At 36.9% G+C, this 25,585-nt stretch overlaps 1 protein-coding gene across 1 annotated transcript in view; it reads left to right on the plus strand.

The window, feature by feature from the left end:
- COL25A1 (collagen type XXV alpha 1 chain) overlaps positions 1-25,585 on the plus strand; it is a gene marked incomplete at both ends in the record, with an annotated part of 291,350 nt that overhangs the window by 213,316 nt on the left and 52,449 nt on the right. Inside the window, 5 exons of the mRNA XM_079535114.1 lie at positions 8,651-8,677; positions 11,432-11,476; positions 21,704-21,757; positions 23,286-23,312; positions 25,387-25,431. Of these exons, the coding sequence (XP_079391240.1) occupies positions 8,651-8,677; positions 11,432-11,476; positions 21,704-21,757; positions 23,286-23,312; positions 25,387-25,431 (198 nt within the window). The remainder of the gene's footprint in view (positions 1-8,650; positions 8,678-11,431; positions 11,477-21,703; positions 21,758-23,285; positions 23,313-25,386; positions 25,432-25,585) is intronic.

Genomic DNA, 25,585 nt, shown 5'->3' on the forward strand with positions numbered 1-25,585 from the left:
TCTCATCTCCCAAAGGTACTACCTAGTCTTTTAGCACATTTGTGTTCCCTGTTGTTCCATCCTTTTTGGTTTATGAGTACTTATTGTTAATAACATGTATAACAGCTGGGAAGGAAATTTTCTTTTTTGGTTTGCTTATTTTGATTGTAATCTCCTATTTGCTCTCTGGACTGCGCTTACTCAGATTCTGCAGCAGTGTCTTCGTTCTGTTCAAGACCAGATCATCAGGGTCACAGAATCCACAAGGGTCTTTAAAGCAAAAGAGCCTTGCGGTATTCAGAAGATTCCCACTGCTCTAGTCATCTGCACATAGGAAATAAAGAACTGCTACAGGACTCTTCATGTCCCTAAGTGCAGATATGTTTAAATAGAGAAAAAGGGCATTTTAAAAATCATATCAGCAACTGTAAGCTAGAGGAAAAAAAAAAAAACCCAGACTGCATAAGTTTCCAGCTCCAAATGCCTGGTCTAAAAGCCAACACGATGGCTTAAGTGTTAACCTATATGTAGATCAAGAAAAGTTCAGGTTATCAGAGAGACATTTTATTTTCATTTTTCTTGGTTATTTTGACATATGCATTGTGCCAGTACAGGTTTCCAGGCTGTCTTCCTTGTGAAAAGTGCTGAAGCTATCCATACAGATTCTGTCTGGTTTCCTTTGACATCTTCCATCATACATTTCTGCATGAATATCTCTTTACCTCAATGTTGAAATTTGAGGAACTACTGCAGAAGTAGCTGATTTCCAAACAGTTATGCTGTAGAATTGTGATGCCAAAGAAAAACAGGGAACACAAACCTATCTGCAATTCTTTTCCTGTGTTATCCATCCATCTCTTCAAATAAAATTACAGCAGAAATCTCAACCATGAATTGTGAACTTCTACGTTAATTCCGCAGGAACTCTTATGTAAAGAGTTGTCTCTGTTTCACACTGTTATTCAAGTCCAAGTTAAATTCCATTTTTTCTGTGTGTGAAGAAGGATCTGGTAGATAGATGGGTTCCGAAAAGTACTACGAGTGCTTATCTCCCAAAAATCCACCTTTTAGGGATTATTGATGTTTCCAGAGCTTTTCCAGTAAGAAGTCAAGTACTGGAGCATGCACTCTGGTTGCTCTTCTGGATAGAGCCAAGATACAGGCAAGCACAACACCGATGGCCCTGAAACAATCCCTAAATTTCCAGTGTACTTTTTGAGGTTGGTGGAAACTGAAGGCTATTTGTATTCTAAAGAATCACTGTCTCAGCAGTTTTAAATAGCACTGGTACTATTCAAGCAAAGAACTGCAGGCCTGACCTCTAGATTATAACAGTGGGATAGAAGCTTTTCTCTGTCAAAAGTGATTTATGCTCACATTCAGTAACATCCCTTAGTATTTCTAGGAGAATGCAGAGAATGTTACTAGAGCTGGTAAATTCAGTTTTAACCTTGGAAAAGGGTTAAAATGGAAAAACTTGACACAGCTTGAAATTACTTAGCTTTCTGTCTTCTCTTTTTACAAGGAATGGAATAAGACCCTTGAAGAGCAAAAGATGGTAGATAATGAGATAGCAGCGTGTTTTCCAGATTGTGTCTCAGAATGTAACACAAACCTATTACACGTCTTGAGTAACTTGTGACCTACTCAAGCAACGTGTGGCTTGATTCTCAAAAAGTTGAAATCATTTTAATGCATTTGGAGTTCCAGGAACATCCATGTTCTTATTGCTCAGTCAAATAGAAAATCAGGAGCACTAGTGAGGGCACAACAATTTGCACCAAGACTCTGCTGCCATATTCTCCTCAAATTTTATTTAAGTTCTGTGTCAATAAAGAAAAAAAGTAATAATAACCATGTTTTAGATGTGGGAGAGAAAGCGGTAGTAACAATTCAGGACTTTTTTCCCCTCTTAGGCAGGGGAGGTTTGCTTGGACCAGACAGAGAAAATGACAATGAGTTCTCTTGTTTGAGTTCAGCTTTGCCATAAGAGAACTCATCTTTATAGCACAGGGCAATTTGTGCAATTTACTCTGAAGAAAGGGAATGGCTTTTCTTTATTTCAGAAGTTAAGTGGGTGTAACGCAACGGAAAGCACAGCAGTGACAGCAAAGCAGCAAAGTCCTAGGCTGCAGTAAGTGAAGATCTGCTCAAATGCAACAGCTACGGGCACAGAAATAAAGAAAAGCAGCTGCCTACTTTCAGAAGCCTCAGGTGCAAAGGGATCTCCAGACAGACACTCATTGTTGCTTATGCAAGTGTCATATTCCCTTGCTGAAAATATTCCCGTGTTATCAGCATCCAGTCACCTTCTGTTGTTCTCATGGTTGAGATGTGGGGTCTTGCTGTTTGCAAGGTCTTCTGTCACTTTGTTTTTATGCTAGGAACAATCTGTTTTCTTTTAGGGCTGAATAGTGAGCAAAGTTAGTTTTAAGTTAAGAAGAATTGAGTGTATATATCTTTAATGTCAGAAGAGAATGTAAGAGTGCCTAGTTAGTTACTTTTTTTATTTTTTTTTTCCTAGTTTCCAGGACTCTAGAAAGCCCTTGAGGTCTACTTTCTGTCAGAGTAGAAGGTATTGCTCCTCTGTGCAGAATGGAGTCACATGAAGGCCAAGCAGTGAGGTGTGGTGCTAAGGGTTTGAAGTTTTGAAATGTTATGTGGATCTAAAAAAAGTCTTCTATGCCAGAGGGAAGACTGGTAGAGTTTCCTTAGCTTTTCATCCTTTTTGGTAAAGTTGTGTCTTGCCTCCTATAACACATTTCCCTTCCCATGCCATTAGCCATGTCTTCCTGGTACCACGTGAGGCTTTTTTTCTTTATCTTCTTATTTTCAGAATGGATCATAAAAGTGTTTGTGATTCTTCTGTAGGTAGAAGCTAGGATTTCTGGTTTCAGAGTGCTGGTGATTTTATTATAAGTGTAGTCAATGACAGGAAACCTGAAACGCTGACACTGATAGGTGTTTTCAGATTCACATATTGCAATAGAACAGAAGGTGTGCATGGCTATTTTTATTTCTAATTTCCATATGGTAACTTTTTGATGTTGCTTTTTGTTTTTGTTTCCAAAATGCTCTTGGTGCTTTTAATTTAGAACTATTCTAAACCAGTGCATAGCCATAGGATTCTGGAGGATCAAAATTTGCCATCTTTTCAGCTCCTTGGAAAATTAGTCAGTTGAATTGTGTTCAGTGTACGAGTCAACTGCTTTTTGTCTCTGAATAAAATATATATTTTTTTTCTCCAGAAACTGGCTTTAAAGATACATAAGTAATTTTACAGATGTTTTGCATGAACAGAATGTCTAGAACAAGCAAAGAATTCAGGTAAAGATATCTCTTTGCAAAAGAAATCTATCCTTTAATGATTAACTCAAATGCAAAATCCCTCTACTTAAGATGTATTGTTTTCCAGACTAGCAGCTTTGTGCTTTTACAGACTTGCTGGGCATGCGTTCAAGAAAAAAAAAAAAAGAAAAGACTTAGTGGTCTTACTAGCTATTCAGTATAGGGAGAACTTTCTTCCAAAGGATATTGTCATATACTTGAAAGTTGGTGAAAGAGCATAACTTTACAGTCAAATCTATAAAACCTCACATCTTTAAAATGAGTTAATATATATTTTTCATCTGAGGTTTAAAAAAACAAAAAAGGAAGGGGTAGGGGGGGAATCAGCCAGAACTGGCTGGAAAGTGCTGCTGGCTTGAGTTTAGCCTCTCAGGCCAACAACCAAGGACAGATCCTCAGCTGGTGTGAATCCTCATAGTTCCTCTGGGAAATTGCTAATTGTGAATTTGTTTTCCATGGCCAGAGTTCTGCAGCAGCCTTGTTTATTTCATTCTGGTGACATGTTCACAGTAAATTTTAGAAAGTGTGGTTCTCAAGCTGTTTAGATGTGAAAGTTTACCAAAAACTAGCAGCTGAAATTGAGAATCTCTGCCTGCACCTCCTACGGCACGTACTTATTTTTTTCCCCGATGCAGATTCATTGGCCTTAAGTTATAAGAGCTAGTTTAGGAAAAATTGTCTTTAGGATTTTATAATCTCAGTACTTCAGTGACAGTTGTCTGGGATGTCAGAACAATGACTAAGAAGACGACGACAATGAGGATTTCTGCCTGAGCACTAATTAATAGCTTTTGCCGCACTTTTAATCAATTAAGGTAGCATATGGGACCACTGCTTAATGAGAATTTATATGAATTTCCATTATAGTTGATCTGTTTTCTTAGCCAGTCTTTTTTAAATTCAGGCAATTCATGAATGCTAAAGCACTATATACTTTGATAGTAGTACTCCAGTCATCACAATCTTTATGAAACACTCCTCAACCATGCGAGACCACACTTTCAGAATTACATTATATGCCTTGTTCCACACAGCAAATGGGGTCAACGGGCAATACGGGAGGCTCCTCAGAAAGGCAGATGGATGCTGTGTACGAAACCTGTGGTTTTTCCTCTGCGTGTACATTTGTTATTTTAAGTTCCCTTCCTAAATTCTTCTTCGTTCTCAGCTTTGTGGAAATAAGGAAGTGTTTCATGATTCCTATAGTACCAAAGAGGAAATATGCATTCTCAGGTATGGTTTTGGTAGCTCCTTTGTCCTATAAAAATGTAGATACAGATCTTATAAAGGCCTTCTATTACAAGGAGTTTTTACTTTAGAAAGGTAGTATGAAAGCTTAAAAAAAAAAAAAAAAAAAAAAGGTTTGGGGTTTTGTTTGTTTGTTTGTTTGTTTTTGTTTTTTACCAAGCATTGGAATAAGAGTTTCAGTATGAATGTATTGCTCTATTGTGATGTATTTTGGTTTATAATTTTTTCAGTACGCCAAAACTTTCATTTTCTCATTATATTTTTGTTAGGCATTTTCATTTGGTGTTCATGCTTGCTGTCCTTGACATCTAACACCTCACAGAACAAATCATTACATCTAGCACAGACCTGCAAATGGAAAATGCTCCAAGCTTTCTATTTCATATATTTATTTAAATGTTTAACAACTGAGCCACTTGAAGTTGAAAATTAAAACACACTGGGAGGCTGTTTGCGAGGTATCACACCCTGAATTACTGTGTCTTTGAACCGCAGCTTTAACACTTGCAGGGCAGAATATTTCTTATTTTGCAGTTTGCTAAAGCACAAGCAGCAAAGTAACTTTAAAAGGAAAACTTAACATATAAACAGATGTCTAGAAAGAGTTCTGGACTCAGTGAATTTTCTTTGACTACATTTGTGGCAACTTTTTCCATTGTTTTTCCTTTTTTTTTTTTTCTTTTTAATTTTGAGTAGTTGTTAGTGAAGGCACCTGAGCGTATCCAGCTGTAACTTCATTTGATCATTTCTGTAATGCTAATATTTGATATGAAAGAAGCTCTGTAGATCCCTTGAGAATAGTGGCTGAAGAATGGCATTCATTGTGAAAATTCATTTCTTTTGTAGAACACTTAAAAACTTCTTTTTATCCTTGGATGCCCAATTTTTCCAAGTACTTAGGTACATATCAGACAATGCTCCATCCCCAGAGACACAAGAATAGTTATTGAATTTCTTGGTAGCAATGCAATTTCTTTTTGTACTCTCCAACTGAGGAATTAACTTGAGAATCTACTTCAGTAAACCCATACTATTGCTTGTCATATCTGTATAGGTAGTTTATCAGTTACACAAGGTAGAAAATGGTTTTAGGAAGTGTTCAGGATATCTGAAATAATAGAGATTTAAAATGGTTTTTATTATTTTTAGTTATTTTCCTGTTCTGGGCAACTCTCTTGACCAAAATTTACAGCCAGCTCAACTGAAGTTTCTCAGTGCATGTATGAAAAAAGGGTAATTTTCAAAGATTCTAATTAATGACTTCAAACAAATCGATGACATGATTTTTCATATATATAGTGCTCTCCTCAGATCAATTGCTAATTGCTAAATGCTAAGAAAAAAAAAACCCTACATGATCATATTGCATTTCCCATTTTCTACTTGGATTCTCTAGCAGTTATCAATTCTATATAATTATTTTACATTCTGAGTACATACAGAATAAGAAACTCTTGTGTGTAAATTGTAAAATGTGTCATTTTAAGCTTTTAATTGCAATTAGCTTGCTGAAGGTAGCTGTATTTTTGAGGACTGTGCTGGTCATCAAGTGGTGTAATAGCTCAGAGGTCATGAGACATGAGAGTAACTTCCAGTCTGAGTAAAGTTTAAGTACCAGAAATGGAAAACTACTCATTGTTTAAAATAACTGATGATTAGTGCCTAATGCTCTTCTCTGAATCATCCATTCTAAAAATGCAATGAAGGCAAGATTTTTCTTCTATGAAAATACTTTCTTATTCAGTAAGTCCTCTGGAGGAGCTGGAATGGTAGCAGCAGTGAAGGGAAAATTCTAGGGAAGGAAATGTTTCTGGAGACATTTGCAATATCTTGAATCAAATCCATCCCACAAGTTGACAGCTGCAGACTCTAAGCGCAGAAGTACTCAGATGAGCAACACATTTCACAATTTACTTTGGGGGATATTCCTAATAACTGAGTAGCAATTTTACCTTCAGATAGTAGCTTTGTTTTGAAGGCTTCCAAATGGTATTTTGGTTTAGCTGAATGTGTCCAAAAGATTATGTTTAGCTTCTTATGTATTTGGAAACTGAAAAGTAAGCACTTATTCCATGCACATAAAAGAAACAGATATGAAATATGAAGTAGTCTTCAGTTGTTCTGGCCTATTGATGGAAGCTAACGTAGTAGAACTGTTTAATAAAAGTCAAAAGCAAAATGATGCCCAGGGCCTGGATATTTGGAGCTTACTTTGGTAATGGTGATATGGGTAAACTGTAGTCTGAACATGAATTTCTTGGAGTTTTTAAGATGATAGCCAAACCTGTATTTTTCTTGGCAAAAGGGAAGATTCCTGGCTCATCACTTGCCATACTGTGAGGCACTGGAAGAAACTTTCTTCATTTTCTAGAACAAAGGGAAAAATTCTGTTTAAATGGAATATGTTATATTCACGGTTCGGTTCCTTCCCCAGTAGGCCACTCTCACCTAGCAACATCCTATTGACTTTCTTCATTTATTTGTCTTCTTCCCTGTCTTCAGTGTTCTTGGAGACTGCTTACAAGTGGTGCTCAGGTAATAGACTGTTCATTTGCCATAATCACTATTACAGGTGCTCTCATCCTCGGGTATATCTTAGAGTTAGAATTCAGGCACATACTGAAAAAAGAGATTTAAATAGCAGTTTACTGAAATGCAGTGGGCTGGTGGGATTTTTCTCCAGTCAGAAAAAGCAGGTAATCACTCTATTCACTAATTATCACTCTAATTATCATCAGATCTGACTGTTTGGTTATTTTCACATCCTTTTAAAGAAAAGAAAGTTAGTCTGTCATTCTGTATATCGCAGATGGTTTTCTATTTGCAAAATCTGTCCCTTTGAAAAAGGGAAATGCTTGCAAGATCCTTGTTTTTCTAAGACAATGAATCCAGTACCAGCAGTTACAAGCAGTGGAGCTTTTCTGTGTTACCAGTTTAATGTTGCATCAGGGCAACATTCCAACACGACCTGGATCTACCAAAAAAAAAGGGAGTTTTAACCTATATTCACCCTATCTTAAATACAAAATTTGCCATTTTGAAGCAGCAATCCTGTTGTTCAAGGTGAAATCCTGAATAATTCCTGTTCTGACATCAATTCTTCTTCTATCTTTTCAAACATCAAAACAAGCCGAATTCTCCCATTCTGGCTTTTTGTTTTTCAACTTGACACAGTCAGAATTAATCTCTCTTAAGTTTGCTTCAGCACACACAAACTGCATGAGCACCTCCTGTAGGAACATGTGGAAAAGAGTAGATGACCATACTAAATGTGGTCTGATTTAATCAAAGCAGACTGACATGATGTCATATACATGTTTTACTGTTCTGTTTCCCTGATGCCTCCCCTTTTTGGCCACAAATAAATTGGGTGCTTCAGAGATGCCAGTTGAGAAATGGGTCCAACTAATATCAATGAGACTCACTCTTGTAAGACATTAAGCAGCTAACCTTTCCTGGATTTAGGTATTCCTGCATTCTCAGATCATAAGGTTATAATGGTTCTTCTTTACTTTCAAGAGAATTCTTAAAGATTTTTGAAAGTTGTTTTTTTTTTTTTTTTTTTTTTACTTGTGGCTGATGGCATAGATCACATGTTAGTTAAACTATAGAAATAAATTTCAATACCTTTAATGATCTAGAAACTATAGAGAGGCTAATGCTTCTCTATTTAAAAACAGAGTAAAAAGTTAGTGGCATAAGCCAAATTTTTGTGGAAAACTTACTGCTGGGCAGAAAAATTATTGTGGACCACAACTGATTGTTAGATCAGAAGAAGAAGAAAAACTACAGTCTTTTTAATGCTGACAGATTTGTCAGTATTTGAAGAAATAGATGGAATGGAAGAGAAGATGTTAGGAAGGGGGGAAGTTTGAATCTTCTACTTAGAAGTAAAATCTGTTCCAAAAGAGAAAAGATCCATTTGCGTTTTCTGTAGAACATTTTACTTTTTGTCGATGCAGAAAATTTCTTCTGGTTTCATTCCAGTATCTGAATGCTTACACAATGGGATGGTTTTAATTGGACACTGAAGTTTAAATTAGCTAGAGTAATTACATTTTCTTTCTCTTTACAGGGACCTCAAGGGCCTCCAGGACAAAAGGTATAGTATAAACAACAATACCATTACAGCTTCTGGTTCCAAACTGTAAGTAGAAAAGGTGAATGGAATTAGCTATTGCACACCACCTTGAATCTGTTAATTTAGATGCTATTTTGTGGTATTTTGTTTTTGTAAAATGTAGTCATATAATGTTAGACATAAGATTTCTCATTTTCCCTATCATAGGAAGTTCAAGCAATGCAGGGCAGAATGTTTTTAATCTGTCTGCTTAACTTTCAGGTGAAAAGGTTGCTATAATTTTCTTATTCGTGTATTGGCACAGCTATGAAACCAAAGGTGAAACATTGTGAAAGATGGAGGGATAGAATTTCTGATTGAATGCATGTCCTTTCTCAAGTAGATCAATGCCATATGACTAAAAAATTGACCAACAGAAACAAAGGGTATAGGTGTTGCTGATAAATGGTTCTTAGTTGGCTGTATTCAGGTGGTTTGCTGTTGTCTTCCTGTTCCTTTGGTAATCGGAGATCTGACTTCCTATGGAAGCTTTCAGCATTATTTGCACTCATTAAAGCTGAGTGCCTCAGTCTGATGGAGTGAGCTTTGGATTTATGGTACTGCACCATTAAAACAGTCCTAGGTATATCAGCAATAGCAGCTAGTAAGTGGCACCATTCCAGCATCTCACCCACACACCACCAAGGCAGGTCATTTTGAGACTGATTTCAAAAGATAAGAACTGTTATGGAAGATATCTAATTAGAGCAGGCTTAATTTGTATAAAGAAAAAAGAAGGGAAAGAAATAAGTAGTACTTATGTATGTGGCAAAGCTGTCACCTCTTTTTCTTCTTTTAAAATATTATTTAAAGTGAAGGTTAGGTTGCATCTGTTAAAATTGAACTTCTTGAAGAAACAAAAGCCTCCTGATACGTAAAAATGTAATCCCAGAGCATGTAAATCCATTGGATTTTATCAGCTGTGAGCTGTACAGTTTACAAACTGAGGGAGAAGGTTACCCTTCATGTTTAGCAATGCAAGAATGTAACATTGTAAAGCTCATCTGATTCTGAAATTGACGTTACAGGAAATAGCAGAGTGGGATACTTTATATGTACAACATTAAAAAAAAAAAAAAACAAGCATGTTCTGGTGAGCTTTTCAATTTATGATAAACATTTATTGGTTAAGGGTATGGTAGAATCAATTTTATTTAAACTTTCTGATATCTCATGTTTCATAAGAAAAGTCAGCAGATGTATGAGACTGTCCCTGGGAAGATTAACTGTTACAAGGAGATCAGACAGATGTCATAATGCCCTTCTGAGCCTTTTCTTACAAGTTTCTGGAAGAATTAAACAAAAAATGTGTTTACAGAATTTGCATTAGCCATTTGCAGTGGCTAGCATTCATGACCATGTATCCAGCATATAGGGGCACCAGAATGCCAAAGTGAAAGCTTTGGGAATAAGGAGAAAGCATTCAGGGTAATGGTCACGAGCTGAGATGTCAGTGTATTATTTATTACTGGCTTAGAGCTCTGCTGTGAGCTTGAGATTGCTGGGCACTCAAGTGTTGGATTTTTTTTGAAGCACTCATAAGCTTTTTTTTTTTTCCTTTTTTTTTTTTTTTTTTTTTGCTTCACAGGATTTTTCCATCCATTATTTCCTCAACTCTATTAATTGGTAAACATGCATCCATTTTGGATGTATTTCCTTTGGGTGTAGGTGTCTGCTTCTAGTGAAGCCCCCAGCCAATGTAAGCAGAGGGAAAAATGCTGTGCACTGATTTTTGGGCCTCAGGACCCGATGGGCTTCAAAGGATACCCATTTCTTTCACAGGCGCTGAGCAACTGCGCATCTCACCATTGATACAGCCTCTGCCTTTCCCAGTCTCCTGGCCAATCTTTTATGTTACCAGCCGTTCAAATATCTGTATCTGTAACCCGTTCAGATATTTATTAATGGAAAATAAAAATACACTATCAGATTCCTTGCCGTGCACCATTGCTGTTACAGAAAAAGAGGATGGTGTTGTGCGAGCTCCTTTTCTCGTGCCTGAGATTTTTGCTGGACGTCTGCAGCAACAGTCAGATAAGATTCTTCAAACAAAATTGCCCATCATAAAAAATAGAGTGAGAGTTTGTAAAAAGACTTCTGTTACATTATGAGTTGCTGCTGCTTTGTCTAGTCCTTGGTTTTGGTCCATGTTTTGTTGTTTTTTGAAATTCTGACTGCACTAATACTGAAGCAGTTTAAAAGGTTGTTGGTAATTTGCACCGTCAGGCTGAACTATTGCAGATTATCTCTTAAAAGCTTTAAGATAGATTGACCCTGCCAGTTATTGGTCTTGGAGCACATCTCTCCATTTCAGATGCTTGAAAGCATTTGAAGTGTTAATGATTTTGTTCAAGCACTATGTTAGGCTGTGTCAGAACAAACTCAAAATTTATCCAGAGCATTAAATGGAATTGCATTTTAATCCTTACATGTTTTACGAAGCATTCACAACAAAGTTACCACCAACTTGAGGCTCCTTTCTGAAAGAGGCAATACAGTGGGACAGTCACTAAAACGTACATTGTAAGAGCATAAGAACGTACGACACAAAAACATGTATGATTAATATAAACAGTCACTTGTAAAGAGAGCTCAACTTGAATATAAATTAGCTTTTGAAAAATTTATTGCACTTAGAATATACTGGCATTCACCATCTTTTTTAGGTGCTGTATTAAGAGGTGAAAGTTTTCAGCCTGTTTGATTTGCTAAACACTGGCATCTCTTTCCCACCAGGGTTCTGTTGGAGTGCCTGGTGTTCCTGGGAAAGATGGACAAATGGTGAGTTCACTTGACTTTGTCAACATAGCACCTATTTGTGTCACTGATTAAAGCAACTCAAGGCTCATTCACACGGGCAATTTACAGAAGGACATCCAAGGTTCTAATTTCAAATCAGTCTCATGGAAAAGACTATAAAATCTGATTTGTGCTCTGAAGTTATTTTTTCTAGTTTTAGTCAGTGAACATGGTTACTCCAAAAATCTCACGTTCAGATTTGGTGGTGACTGATAGACATCCGTGTAAGCGGTGTATGACTTGATTCAGTATATTTATGAACTACATTTTTTTCTACAGCTTATTTTGGTTTAATTTCTGTTAACTCAGTTCCATGATGCAAGTGGTTACGTTTATGTGCTTGTACAGTGACAACACATTGTTAATACAAGCCAAAAATAGAGAATGATTAGGCTGGAAAAGCAGGTAGAGAATAATATAAATTAAACTTGGGAATGAAAATGCAGAGAAATTATTAGAAAAGAAATAGTCTTGAGTGCAACTGGGAGGAGATGGTAACTCAGTCAAGTCAGTGTTATGTTTCACTATGCTGACTCCTAGTCTGGGACAGTGCTCCATGAGAAGCAGCAGGGCTGTTTCAAAGCCCTGCTAAGGTTTTTTGGCAAAACTGTGTGGTGAAGTTTTTAAGTAATATCCCTCCCTGGCTGCAAACAGTATTAACCATCTGTTGTTCTCATAAGCACTAACATTAATAGTGAACTTGAAAAGCACTTGCAGGGAATACCAAAAGGAAAATGATACTGTAGCTTGTTCACTGTATTTGAGAAGTAAGCAATGATAGTGTATAAAGAACATATTACATATAGGGTGCTCAGAAAGTAATGCCTCCATGGAAACTATAACAAATAAGAAGTGCACAAAAACACTATTTGATAGAGCAAATTCTCAGCTACAAAACACTATTTTTCAGCATAGTCTACACTGTTAGCTATGCATTCTTGCCAACGATGAACAGGAGCCTGCATGCTGCGCTCATACAAATCTGCACCAATGGAGATGACCCCACTATTTCACAGTGGCAATGACAGAGTCATTGCAAGGAAAATGTTGCCCTGGCTGTCCATCATTCATTGGCCCAAACAGATGGAAGTCATAAGATGCCCAAACTGGACTGTACCGTGGGTGTGGCAGGACAGTTCAGCCAAGATGAGCAATGTGCTCCACAGTCTTCACACTGGAATAGGGTCTGGTGTTACTGTTCTGCAAGAGAAAGGTCGTCTTCTTAATTGGTCTGACTGTGGAAGTGCAAGCTTCCACTCCTTTTCTCTCCCAAAACACAATCCACATCCCTTTACCTGCTGAGGGCTACGTCTTCAACTTTTACTACATTGGGAGTTCACATCTCACCACTCCATGGAGCCGTTTTGACTCTGGCTTACAGTCGTGACACCATGTCCCATCACTGGTAATAATGCAGTCCAGGAAACTGTCACCTTAAGCCTCATATTGGTTCAATAGATCTTTACAAGTTTGCCTACAGTGTTGTTTCTGTTCCCATGTGAACATTTATGGGATCCACCTAGCACAAATTTTGTGATATTCCAATACTGCTACCATTGCTTTCAATGCGCTGAAGCCAATATTCAGTTCCCTGGTCATAATCCACTTTATTCAAGTTGATAGGCTGATCAAGATACTCTTCATTTGTGAAGTAACAGCTGTGCATGGCCATTGGGAATACGGCTTGTCTTGCATATCACTGCCACTGCTGCTGAAATGCACCACCCACTCAGCATTTCACTGTGCTCACATCTATTGTCAGGTCTCCATAAGTGCTCAGCAAGCATCAATGAATGCCATTTTTTCTGCGTGGAGGAATTCAGTGACGCATTTTTGCTTCATATGTATTTTCATGTCAGACACTGTTCTGTCAGACTGCCCCTCTGTTGCCATCTGTCACATGGCAACAACATGGAATCAAATATTAGTGGGAAGGTTCAACCTATCCTGCCATCCATTAACATCCACCTGTGATGTCATTGGCCAACAAAATAAAATAGGAGGCATTACTTTTGGAGCAGCCTTCATTCTGCCTTCTTCTACCTCCCTCCCCAAGAGCCCTTGAGAAAAAGGCACTAAGTTTTTCTAAATAATTCCATGTAAATTGTGCTTTCCTAACAGTAAGCTTCTATTATTGTAATATACAACCTGCATTTTAACAGTGGCTAGAGGAAATGATATGAGTAATTTCACTATAGTGGTGGTAATCATGCCATGAATCTATTATTTTTCAATGTTTATGTTCAGAACATTATGACTACTGTGAACAATGACATTAAAAATAAGTTGGGAGCTAGGTATATGTAACACACAGTACGTTAAAAAAATTATGTTACAAAGTAAATTTGTGTTAAGTCCTGAGATTTTTCCTTGTTTCCTTTGTGATTCCTTTTAATTCTAGCACGAATGATTGAAAGTAGGTGCAAGCACAGACGGTACTAGTGTATAGAATTCAAGTAATTAATGTGACTAAAATGTGAATGCAGGACCACATTTTATAGCATGATTTTCTTTGTATGTGCAGAACAATGAGAGAAGAGTGGATTACATAGTTGCAAACACATTGAATAGAAGTGATGATTCATGTTTTATCAAAGTGTTTAACGTATCTTCACATGATGTCTATTCAGAAATCTTTGCCTATATGTGCAGAGAAATGGATGTCAGTGAAATAACTCAGATGTGCCAGATATGAAAAGCTTGTCTAGTTACTAACGTATTAACGTATAGTTTTGGAAGACTTAGATTTGGGGTTTGTTTTGAGATGGATTAGGTGATTGTACATTTGTTTTATGGAGACTGAGTAGACTGGATTGCAGTCATGCTTAATGGGGAAGGAAACAGATCTGAAATTGTCTTCCTAAAGTGAAACACTTATTTAACTGCTGTTTATCAACTTCGAATTGCATTTAAAAACAGAAACAAAAAAAAACAACAACCAAATAATCCCAACATTTGGATGTTTTTATGTTTATTTTGTTCTATTTATGGCATCTAAAACAGTCATTACTTAAAGTAATAGAAAGTGTATACATAAATAATGTAATTATTTAGTGTGGATGGACTACTTCTAAATTTTAAGAAAAAACTTAATGAATTACTAAACTAAGTCTAGATATCAGCACAAAAACTGGCCAGATACGTGTAAAATGTAGTCAGATTTGGGTGTTTTACAGTTGGTAGCTAAGGTTGACTTGTAAGCATTACATTATGTGCAGAAAATGTGTTATATAAGCAGATAGAAAGTTGAAGTAGAGTATAAGCAGATGAAAGTTGAATGTTGAAGTTTCTTTTAAAAAATAAGTTCTGTTAGCTTTAAAATAATGGTAGAAATAAATCCAAGCTGAAGCAATATTTATCTGAATTTAGTATTAGTAAATTGAGTGCAGTCTAGGATTCCCAGGCTAATATTTTGCTACCAAAAGGTCCATTGTTCCATATTGGACAATAAAAACAGATTCTTAGTGCAGTGTTTCTCACGAGGCACAGTTGAATGACAACCAGAGTGATAATTTCAGTGTCAGACATCTGTGTACAGCCTTTTTAGGAGTCTATATACATTAAGTTTGGCCAGTACTGTGTGCTGACTGCTGGCACTCCTGGCTTTACTCAGAGAGATTAATGCTGATTGCAGACCAACTTCAGTGTGTGATGCATCTCCTTTTAAGAAGATAGAGAGTTAGAAAGCTTTAAAAAAGTTGTACTGTCTTGGTAGCCTTTTAATCAGTGAACTTGTTCTGCTCAACAGCAGTGTGTGTGGTACATGAAGATCCACATTACTATTTTTCCTTAGTTTAAAAGGTAGAATTCTAAGCACGTGCTTAAAATTGTATGTGAATGCATTCCTCATCTGAGCACTGAATATCTTTCAACTGATGAATGTCGACAGTGAATTAACTTTTCCTTGTCCACAAGCACTTGAATAATACACTTAGGTCATCACCATCATATATGTGCCTGCAATTTTTCTTTTGCTTTCCCTTCACCTCTTCTTTAATTGAAATAGTGCAAAATAGGAGACGATTGACAAGTCTGACCGGTTGGTCTGGAAACTAGATCATAAATTCTGAGTACACTTAGAACGACTTTCTAATCCCTTGACGTATGAACCACTTTTCTTGGACAATCTCTAAATATTAGAGTAAGTGTAATTTTACACAACCCATCTGTTCGTGCAGGACTGTTAACTGATAGATTTCATAGTAGCAAACTTATCGTCATCGTTTCACATATATTTTTTTCTTTCAGGCCAAATCCTATGAAATATTACCAGTCATCTTGAAAGGATGTTTACATTCCCTGTTTGTTTGTGCATTTAGGAAACTGTAGCCACATTCTGCTTATCTTGTTGAGAAGAATAACTAGGAAGTAGCCACCTAGTAATTCTTGCAGTCTGAGAGAGTGTTATAGAATCATAGAACGACTCAGGTTGGAAAAGACCTTGAAGGTCATTGAGTCCAACCACAACCTAACCGTACTACCCTAACTAACAACCCTCCACTAAATCATGCCCCTACATCCAAATGATTTTTAAACACATCCAGGGATGGTGACGCAACCACCTCCCTGGGGAGCCTATTCCAGTTCTTAACAACCCTTTCTGTAAAGAAGTGTTTCCTGATGTCCAACCTAAATTTACCCTGGTGCAACTGGGTTGTCACAGAAACCTGGGTAAACAGAAACCTGTGCACTGTTTTTTTTTTCTTCTGTAGGAATTATTTTTATTATTTTGTAAGGATGTATCAAGAACAGAATGGTAGTCAGTACAGGTCATTTCAGTTCAGGTTGTTCCAATAGTTTGACAATAGCAGTTTGATAAACTTCAAAGAAATCTCCCTTCCTTGTTAGTAGCCATAGAGTCTTGGTGTGCATGTTGCTTATTGCTTTTCTCATGCTCATTGTTACTCTAATTCATATGTATTTTCCCATTGATATTCCCCCTACTGTACTATGTCGGACATGTTTCAAAAGTAGTATTACCACATCTCTTTGGAGAAATGAAGGGTATGTACTAGCATTTATTTCAAATAAAGAAATATAGAGGAAGGAAATATCATTGAATGCAGTTCACAGATTCCCAGACAGGTTTGCAGGCCAGCTGAGTCCTGTTGAAGACTTTCCACTTAATTTCAGCTGGTGAGTGGGCCAGGAGAGCTTTCCAGTTCTTAAACAAACAACATTAAGTTAATTTTTAGGGGGGTGAAAAGCAAGTTGAAAGGAAATAATTCAAGCCTGATTTGAAATGGAAATCACAGTAACATGTCTGAGAAACTACTTTTTTCCCCTCTGTCCTTGTTTATGTATTTTAGAGTAAAAGTAGACTGAATTTAGTTTGGGGGCCTCTTGTATTTCCTTATCCTTACAACTGATTGCATTCTAGTGACTGGAAAATATAGCAGTACTGACAGGCTTTCTTCTTAGGGCGAGATGGATATCAACCAGCTGGTGTAGATGGAGTTATGAATCCCACCGAAACCAAACTTATTTCAGAACAGTGGCCTCCAGGCTGTTTTTCTGTTACAAACAAGAAAGGCCAGGGCCTCCAGCCATTTTATTTTTAGCTGCTTAATTCTGGTCATAGAGGCATATACCTCAAGGGCACAGATCGCTCTATTAAGGAGAGGTATGATTTCAACAGCCTGAATTCCTTCAATATGTACTCTAGTGGCTGATACTTTTTCAAAACTGATCTGAAGTAGGTTTTATGCATTCATAGTGACAGCTTTTTATCAAATTGTCAGCTCAGCCCAAGCAGTGCTCTGCACTGATCAAATTCGGTTCATTGGGCAGGGTGCCAAAAGATGTGTTTTACCCAAACTAATACAGGAAAGACAGAGCTGGTCTCTCAATGTTAACACAATCATATGGGTAATACAGGCACAAGAGGACCAGGACTTGGATCAAGGCAACACTGCTGTGCTGTCCAGAGTTGCTCTTTGAACTACTTGACACTCCTGAGCCAAGTGGCTGGCTTTAATGTACTCTTCTTGGCATGTTGGCATTTTGTTTGCTGTGGTAGTTGATATTAATTGGAAGAAAAATCAAAATATTTCTGCTTCTCAAGGTGTTTTGCTGAAGACCTTTCTGGAAATGATCAGAAAGATCCTCAATAGTAACTTTCTCTGTAACTTTTTCAGCTGTGCCTTGACATCATAATTTGCTGATGTGATAGTATTTTTTTCTAATTCATTCTAAGCCTCTCCTGTCATCAGGAGCACAGGAGCACTTACAGTCATACTGAATTTAGCTGCCTGATTTTGAGTGGGTGAAAGAACAATAGTACATTTGCTGGAAATTTCTGTTTCCATCATTCTGAGACCATTTCTGAATTCATTGAACTGGACCTAAATAGCTTCAGATGATCATGGGCAAGAGAAGAACTGGGGATTTACATGCTTAAAAACTTCTAGTGGTGGTGGTGTCCTTTTCTGCAGTAGACAAATGTTTACTCACTACTATTATAGTATTTTTAATATTAAAATTGGGAAAAGGTATCTTTTCTAGCATTTTCTATTAGGTTACAGTTTATTTGTATAGTTATGTCATGAAAACAGGATCATTTGTGGCTGGTTCCATAACTCAAAGACAACAGAACTTTGTACAAAACAGAAGGTAAGGGCTGTGTTAGGAGAACTTCTAATGCAAAATTTGCAGATTTACCAGTTCAGGATTTGATTTTTGTACATCTGGGAGGTTTTGGTGGTTTTTTGGGTTTTTTTTTGGTTGTTTTTTTGTTGTTGTTGTTGTTTTGGTTTGGTTTGGTGTTTTTTTTTGTTTGTTTGTTTGTTTTTGTTTTTTTGTTTTGTTTTTTTTTTTTACTGCTTTTACAAGTACAGCAAAATCTTTACGGACTATAGCTACATATGTCCAATCTGCCCACAGTATCTTTCCTGCAGTCTATCTTTGTAAGGAAAGTTTCAAGAGAATCTTCTGAGGATATTTTTACACAAGCTCTTCGGGCCTTGCAACTCTTATTTGAGGGTGCACTGTGGCTGTTGGTATCATTTTAAGTGTAGTAGTATGTCATACTTTTACATAGGCACTATAAGGTTTTAGGACACGTTTTGTTTTAGTGATGCCTGTCCCTGTGTGATTGTTTTTGAGGACGTCTTGACTGCAGAAAGATAAGCTATGACACAAACCTAGATGTGCTATAGACAAAATCACTCCTTAAATGGGGAAGAAGAAAAATATGCTGACTTGATTTGAAAGCTAAATGATATGCAGAAGGCAATTGTTTCTGCAGCATGACACCTTTGCTGTCAATGCTGTTAAAGAGAGACAGCAATATGAGTCGGGAAGCCATTAACCATGGCCTGGTGAATGTACAAATACACGAGATGAGGAATATAGTTTTATAGCTTCTGACACCTTGCCAAGTTTAAAAGCACTCTAATTGCAGTTGATGCATGAGGTGGTGTTTCTTAATGTCCAGTTTTCCCTTCCATGCATCTCTCCTTGAACAGCAGCGTAACTGTCCTCAGCCAAAAGAGCAGCAGTTAATCTCCCAAACGCTGACCTGCGGGAGTGAAACAAACATACACAGCATTTTTTAGTTTTAATATATGCTTTAAATGAAAACAAAAAAAAGCAAAAAACAGCAAAAAAGTAAATAAATGGAAGGAAAGTAATTAACCGTACTTCTTAATAGAAATATTTTAACTTACATTCGTGGCAAATACTAAGATTAGTGTACAGCAGGAAAACTATCAATCTACTTTCCTCCAAAATGTTTGCTGCTGTTTCAACATGTGGCTATTTTTGGTGTTTCCTACCTGATGGGAGGTCTGTCGGGGCTTTGTTCTGTTTATTTGGGTGGAATTTTTTAATTTATTGGTTGGTTGTGGGTTTTGTTTTATTGTTTTTGTTGTTATTTTTATATTTTATTTTAGGCTTTAATAGAATATTTAATACTTAAAAATCAGTTTTAGCCCTGGAAAACAGGGTTTTCCTGGGGTAGCATATAAGATAGGTTATGTGCAATAAAATTATGTTTCGTCGTACTGCTCCTGCTTGTATAGACAATAAAAACAGGTTCAGTGAAGGTTTCACTGAAGCAGTGAAAGGGAAACTGTGATTTTATACTGTCCCTCTGTGCTTTAGGGCTTTGGAAACAGGAAGATAATGACTTCAAAAGCACAAAGGTGCAAGGTCATTACTGTGCTTTCCTTGTAGGTTTGCCTTCAGTTTTTCCCTTTCCCAGAGCTAATACCTGGTGTGATAATGCCCTGGCTAGTACTTCCAGTGATAGAAACATAAAGTTTGATGGCCATAGGAGAGTCACATATAGTCCAGAAACAGGACAGTTGGTAGAAACAGTGATTTACTACAAGGACATAGCAGCCAGAGGTTTTTACTTTTTTTTTTTTTCCTAAGAAAGCAAGACAACTTTTTTGTCCAGTTTTTAGTCTCATTTTTTTGTCCTACCAATGGCTGTGTATGCAATACTTGGATATGTAAATTTGGTTGGAAGGCACAAGCTTGGGACTTTGACCTTTCGATTACTGATTTAAGCCCCTTGAAGTGACAGCCAACTGCAGCTGTTTTAAATTGAAGGAGACAGAAACAAACTTGTTTGCAGTGTGGGATGAGGAGAAACAAGTGCATATCCATCAGTCCCTTCTGCTTCATTTTGTCAACTGGCAGTTTTCTCCAAGTGTCTTTTGGGTCAATCCTTTCGGACGCTTATGCCTAATCTCCAACAGCTTCGAATCCTGACCGCTCATATATCAAATGCCTGTGCTACTTTATCAGCCTTCGAGCTACTACAATACAAAGGAGCCTTGAAAAAGGGCTGACTCAAGTAGCTTTGTAATTCCCTGTGAGTCTAATAGCACCTAACACTTTGCTGTGAAGAATAGCTCATTAGAGTTTTACAAGAACCTCAACAGTTTTGTTCTGTGTTTTGAAATAGTCCCATAGTTGGTGACATTAAGGTACTTTATGTTCCTTTAATTTAGAATTAGAATGGAACCTTCTTGGGGAATCAAGTTTATATATCTCTGATTCAAATATGACTGTATAAGCAATAAAAAGATCTTTCTTAGTGAAAGGCTTTTTTGGATGATTGGAACAAGCTTGTACCTCAGTTCTTCTGTAACTTAGAGCAGAGTTGGTTCATCCTGTCTACTGAATTTGAATCCTATATAAAAATATCCACTGAGTTACTGAATTATCATTTCTCATTTCATTACTGTACTAGCTATTGAATTGAACTTTTAGGCATTTTATTACATTTATGTAGCAAAAAGGCTTATTGAGGAACTTATTTGAAGGCATCTTCTGTTCTTTTGGATGCTGCTTTAATATGCTTTCCCACCTTGAAGTGCAATGCATTAGTGCGTAGGCGAGGGTTACAAAAAATATGCATATTTGTTGTGAATTTGAGGCATAACTTCCACAAAAGGTTTTACTCAGTCATCAACCCTAGATGTTTTCCAGTAAGCCATTGATATATCATGTCTCTCAAATAATGCATGCATTTTTTTCAGTGAATCTGGGAAATAAACACCAGGAAATATCATTAAGAATTATTTGTTTTTCTATTTGTTATTTGCTTTTTCGGGTTTTTTTTCTTTTCTTCAGTTTAGAGAAAAAAAGAAGTTTACAAGTAATTGTCATTTATTGACTGACTTATGAAAATTACTTGCCACTCTTCAAGCTGTGGAACAAGCTTGTCTATGTCTACTATATATTAAAATACCCCAAATTTGGATCTTTAATGTTATGCTGAAGTTTTTAAAGTCTTTTAAATCTAATTTTTAGCTGGTGGTACTGGAGTGTGTAAAACTGACAAGCAAGGTATATTTAAAAAATTAAAAAGCTATCTATTCCAAACTCTTCTGTTTCTGGAATAAACCCGTTTCATTTTTCATCACCGTCTGTCTTCCTTAGGAGCAGAATGTCAAAGTCATTTAAGATAAGCCTTTCTTGCTGTATTTCTGAGTTATAGGAAAGAGAGAAGTAATGCTAGCCTTGCTGGAAAGACTGCTTTTAAGGTAAATTGAGCAGCTTTTCAGAATCATAAGTCTCAGTTCTATTTTCTGTTTAGCTTTACACATGCGTATTTCTGGTGCTTTCTGTAGAATTATTTCTTATCTCTACAGGAGCTTAAATTAGATTTAGTCCACTTAATATGAGACGGTGAAATGATGTTAATATGTGTTTTGTCATGTCTTTGTTAACTGCATCTTTTTTGTGTGTTCTTAGGGAGAACCTGGTTTGCCTGGCATAGCGGGGGAGAAGGGAGCAGCGGGGCTTAAGGTTAGTACTGGAAATGGATTAAAAACAAAAGCACGCGGTACGTGAGTGCATATAGATCACAGTTGTTCTTTCCAAGCAGTGTTTATATTCTGACTGGCTTTTAGTGATCTGCTCTCTCTAGTGATCAGCACTGTCAGAGGCTTTACACATTGCACCATAAAGAAGCATTATCTTCTGCTGTGCATATATAATTCCAGTCAGTGGCACTGACGCATACGCATCCATTGCCAAGTGAATGTAATATGCCTGCAAGTGTTTGGGAATATGGAGACCTTTTCAGAGAGGCTTTGTTTATACTCTTTACAATGTGTTTCAGGCTTCTTTTCAAGAGCTACTATGGTCAAATCTTTGATGAATGTCAGGGTTAAGTCTTGAGCGCTGATCCTGCTATAATGGCAGTCAGCAATAGACTGCACTAAGAACATGTCTGGGCCCATATTTGATGTGTCAGAGTCTCTCTTTGCATTTATTTTGTTGTTAAATGATTATTTTTCTGCTGTTTTGATATTGAATGAGTGGAATGGAACGTAAAGCTTATAACTCTGTATAAAAGCAAGCTCGATGATGTGATCGTTGGGCCTCTTGGAATGGGTAATGTTGAATTCTAATCCCATCAGCTGTGAGCATGTCTTTGGTGCACAAGTGCTCCTCAGCTGATTCTGTGCATCACACTGCTGCTGACAGACACACAGGGCAGGCTCTTTACGTTTACTGACTGGCTGCTTGTCCATCAGGGATGAAAACACACCATTTGGGAGCGTGACCTTTTCTTATTTCGTATACAGAAACCAAATTGTGGCACTTAATGCTTAATTCATATGCACAACTGTAATCTTCGAGTTGCCTAGCGACTGCCAGCCATCAGAAGGGGCAAAGACGAGGCAGGGTGCATTTCTGAGCCAGAAACACAGAGATGAGTTGTCAGGGTCACGCTCAGTGCACCAATCTGAGTTTGCCATTAAGCTAGTTTCTCAAATAAGTTATGATTTTAAAAATAGTGGCTAAAAGATCGTTTTCTTCCAGAAAATGTTAGAAGCAGTAAAGGCTCTTTGCTCTAAATCAGTTGTGAATTTGTTTGAGTCACTTACGGCTTTCTGTTTCTCCCACAGAGTCTCCTAAGCCGTTAATAGAGTCATATGACTTTCACCCTACATTCAGCCTGTAAATTTGTCTTTCATTTATTTCCAAGATAAGGAAAACAAAATGCAGGAGTCACCTCTGTCCCAGAAGGCCATCCCACAGAGACGTGCACCTATTTGTGAAGGTTTAATCTAGAACAAAACAGGAAGAAAAACTTTGAAACAAAACAAAATTCTACATACAAATCACTAATGTTTTAAAATTGTGCTGAAAATGTATTGTCTATTGAGTTCTATTAAATTTATTTATTAATGCTTATTGAAGATTTTGCCTTGGATTTTTATCATTTGAAAAAGTGTCATCAGTTGTGACTGATAATAGTACTTAAACTTGGAATTTTACTCGTGTTAATAACTTATGACTTCTCTGCTCCACTTGCTTTGTTCAGGGTGACCCTGGAGAAAGAGGAGAAAAGGTGAGTCCTGTTCCACTTCCTTTGCTGTTGTTCTGTTTTGGAAAGCTGTCAGCGCACTGATTCTTAGTCTAAAAATAAATAAATAAAAATGCAGCTGTAGGCTACAACTTGAGAGTAATTATGCAGCTTTTTCTGACATCAAATAATACGAATACCAGTTACTCCTTCTGAGATTATTGTAGCTTGATTACTCATGGATAGCAATGCTCATGCCATAATTGCTGCACAGCTGAGGAACTCTGCACCTATCCATGTCTAATGCTCATGTCAGAAAAAGATGAGTGATTGGATAAATGGTAGTGCCAAACATTTCTCATAACTTGGTTTTGATGCTCTGTTACCTGCAGGGAGTAAAAGAATTTGGTAACAGAGTGGTAATTACGCAAACTCTAGATCATATACAGTCACACAGTGACAAGATGAGCTCCATGCTGCAAAACATGGGTGTGATTCTGCCCATATAAAGATACCAGCAAGAGCACTCATGTGAGTAAACACTTAGTGCAAATCAAACTTCTGCATTTCTGCAGGGGCAACCTGAGCCTTATTTTGCAAGCCTTATTTTGAACAAGCATCTTTACACAGACTCATCTCCTGTGAATAAATTGAGCCATGCTTTTTAAAAAGTAAGCTGCTTGCATTCAGGTGTTATTTGCTCTTGAGAAGTGCTTGCTCATGTGGCTTCAGTTTTCAGCTACAATTGAATTTCACTTCCAGATCTGCATAAAACCATGTATTACCAGTTGCAGTTCATGTATTCTAAAGCACGTTATTATCAAGGGAAATCTTGAATGTTTTTACCCTACATGTAGAATATATAACTAGGAATCTCTTTTCACAAAAATCAAACCTTTTTGTTAAAACAGTATTTCTGGTAGAACTCCAGTAATCCTTTGTTCATTTTCAAGCACAAAAGCAGTATAACAATACTTCCCTGTACTGGATTTCTGTTACTTAAAATCATGATATTCCACCATAATCATCCATTATATGTCCCTAAAAAATGTAGTTGTAAATGTCGTATATGTACGTTATCATGTCAAATGGACTCAGAATGACATTCCTAGCCGTTACTGTTGCACATCTCCATGACTCAAGCCCTTAATTAAAGACTTGCTTGTTATTTGCTAGTTACCCTTGTATTGGTGACCAGCCTGTACAAAATTATCTCTGGTACAAGTCCTCTGAGAGGAATTTTACATTGAGCTTTTCAGAGCAATGTGACAGGTGCTGAATTAATAGTGTTATTTGAATATTTTTACTGGTTGTCTGGCCAAGACCCACAAAAATGGTTGTGGCATATTTAGAGTCAGTCAGTACCTTTGGTATTTTATATATTTCTTCCACTCGAGTCTCACAGGCATGTTTGGTCCTCATATATAACAGACTTTTTGGTTTACTTGGGCGTTACTATACTGAATTAATAAAAATAGGAATTTTGTATTTTTATAGATAAATCTCTTGAAGCATTTCTTTAAAAAGTTATTTTTAAAATGAGAAATATCTGCCCAGGCATAAAGGAGTGTTGTTTGAATATCACTTTTCTTAATAACACACAACACATCAAATTTATGTAGAGATAAACATTTTGGTGGCTATCTGGAGGGTGAGATCAGTGAAGGTTTTCTGGTTTGTGAATCATGCATGGAAGTGCTTCAAACTCAAGCAGTTTATAACATACATCATTGAAAATCTAATAAAAAGTATTGGAATTGGATAACTTACCTGAATTTGATTAGATATGCTTAGGTGAGTATCTCTGGAGAACTATGCGCCGCCAGTTTAAAATGCTGAACCATCATGAAATCATTCCTTCATTTCTAAACCACAGTGAATTGTGGAAGTCTGTAGACCATACCAACAGGAAGATAGTTATCTGAGAGTTTCTGTACTTTTGTGGGTTTATATGCAACAGATACAGCAGCTATGAAAACCACACTTCCTGCCGTGTTGTAGATAGATTGGCTACTTGATTAATAAAACTAACTTGCCAATAATGTTTGAATGCTGACTCCTCTCTGCACACTGTGTGTTTACATAAAATCATCTTTTAAAATATGTATTTTCATTCCAGGGTAATGCTGGAGAAAATGGACCAAAGGGTGACACAGGAGAAAAGGTATGCTACTTACTAGTAGAGGGGAAAGCATGTGCCATAGATGTGTTTACAGTCTAATCAACTAGTGAAATAAAAATTTGACAAAAGAGACTTTCTAATTAAAAATGTTGAACAGTTTGGCTGAATTCATTCTTATAAACAGTGGGAAAATGTC

The sequence above is a fragment of the Tetrao urogallus genome (assembly GCF_951394365.1).
Source record: "Tetrao urogallus genome assembly, chromosome: 4".
Lineage (NCBI taxonomy): Eukaryota > Metazoa > Chordata > Aves > Galliformes > Phasianidae > Tetrao > Tetrao urogallus.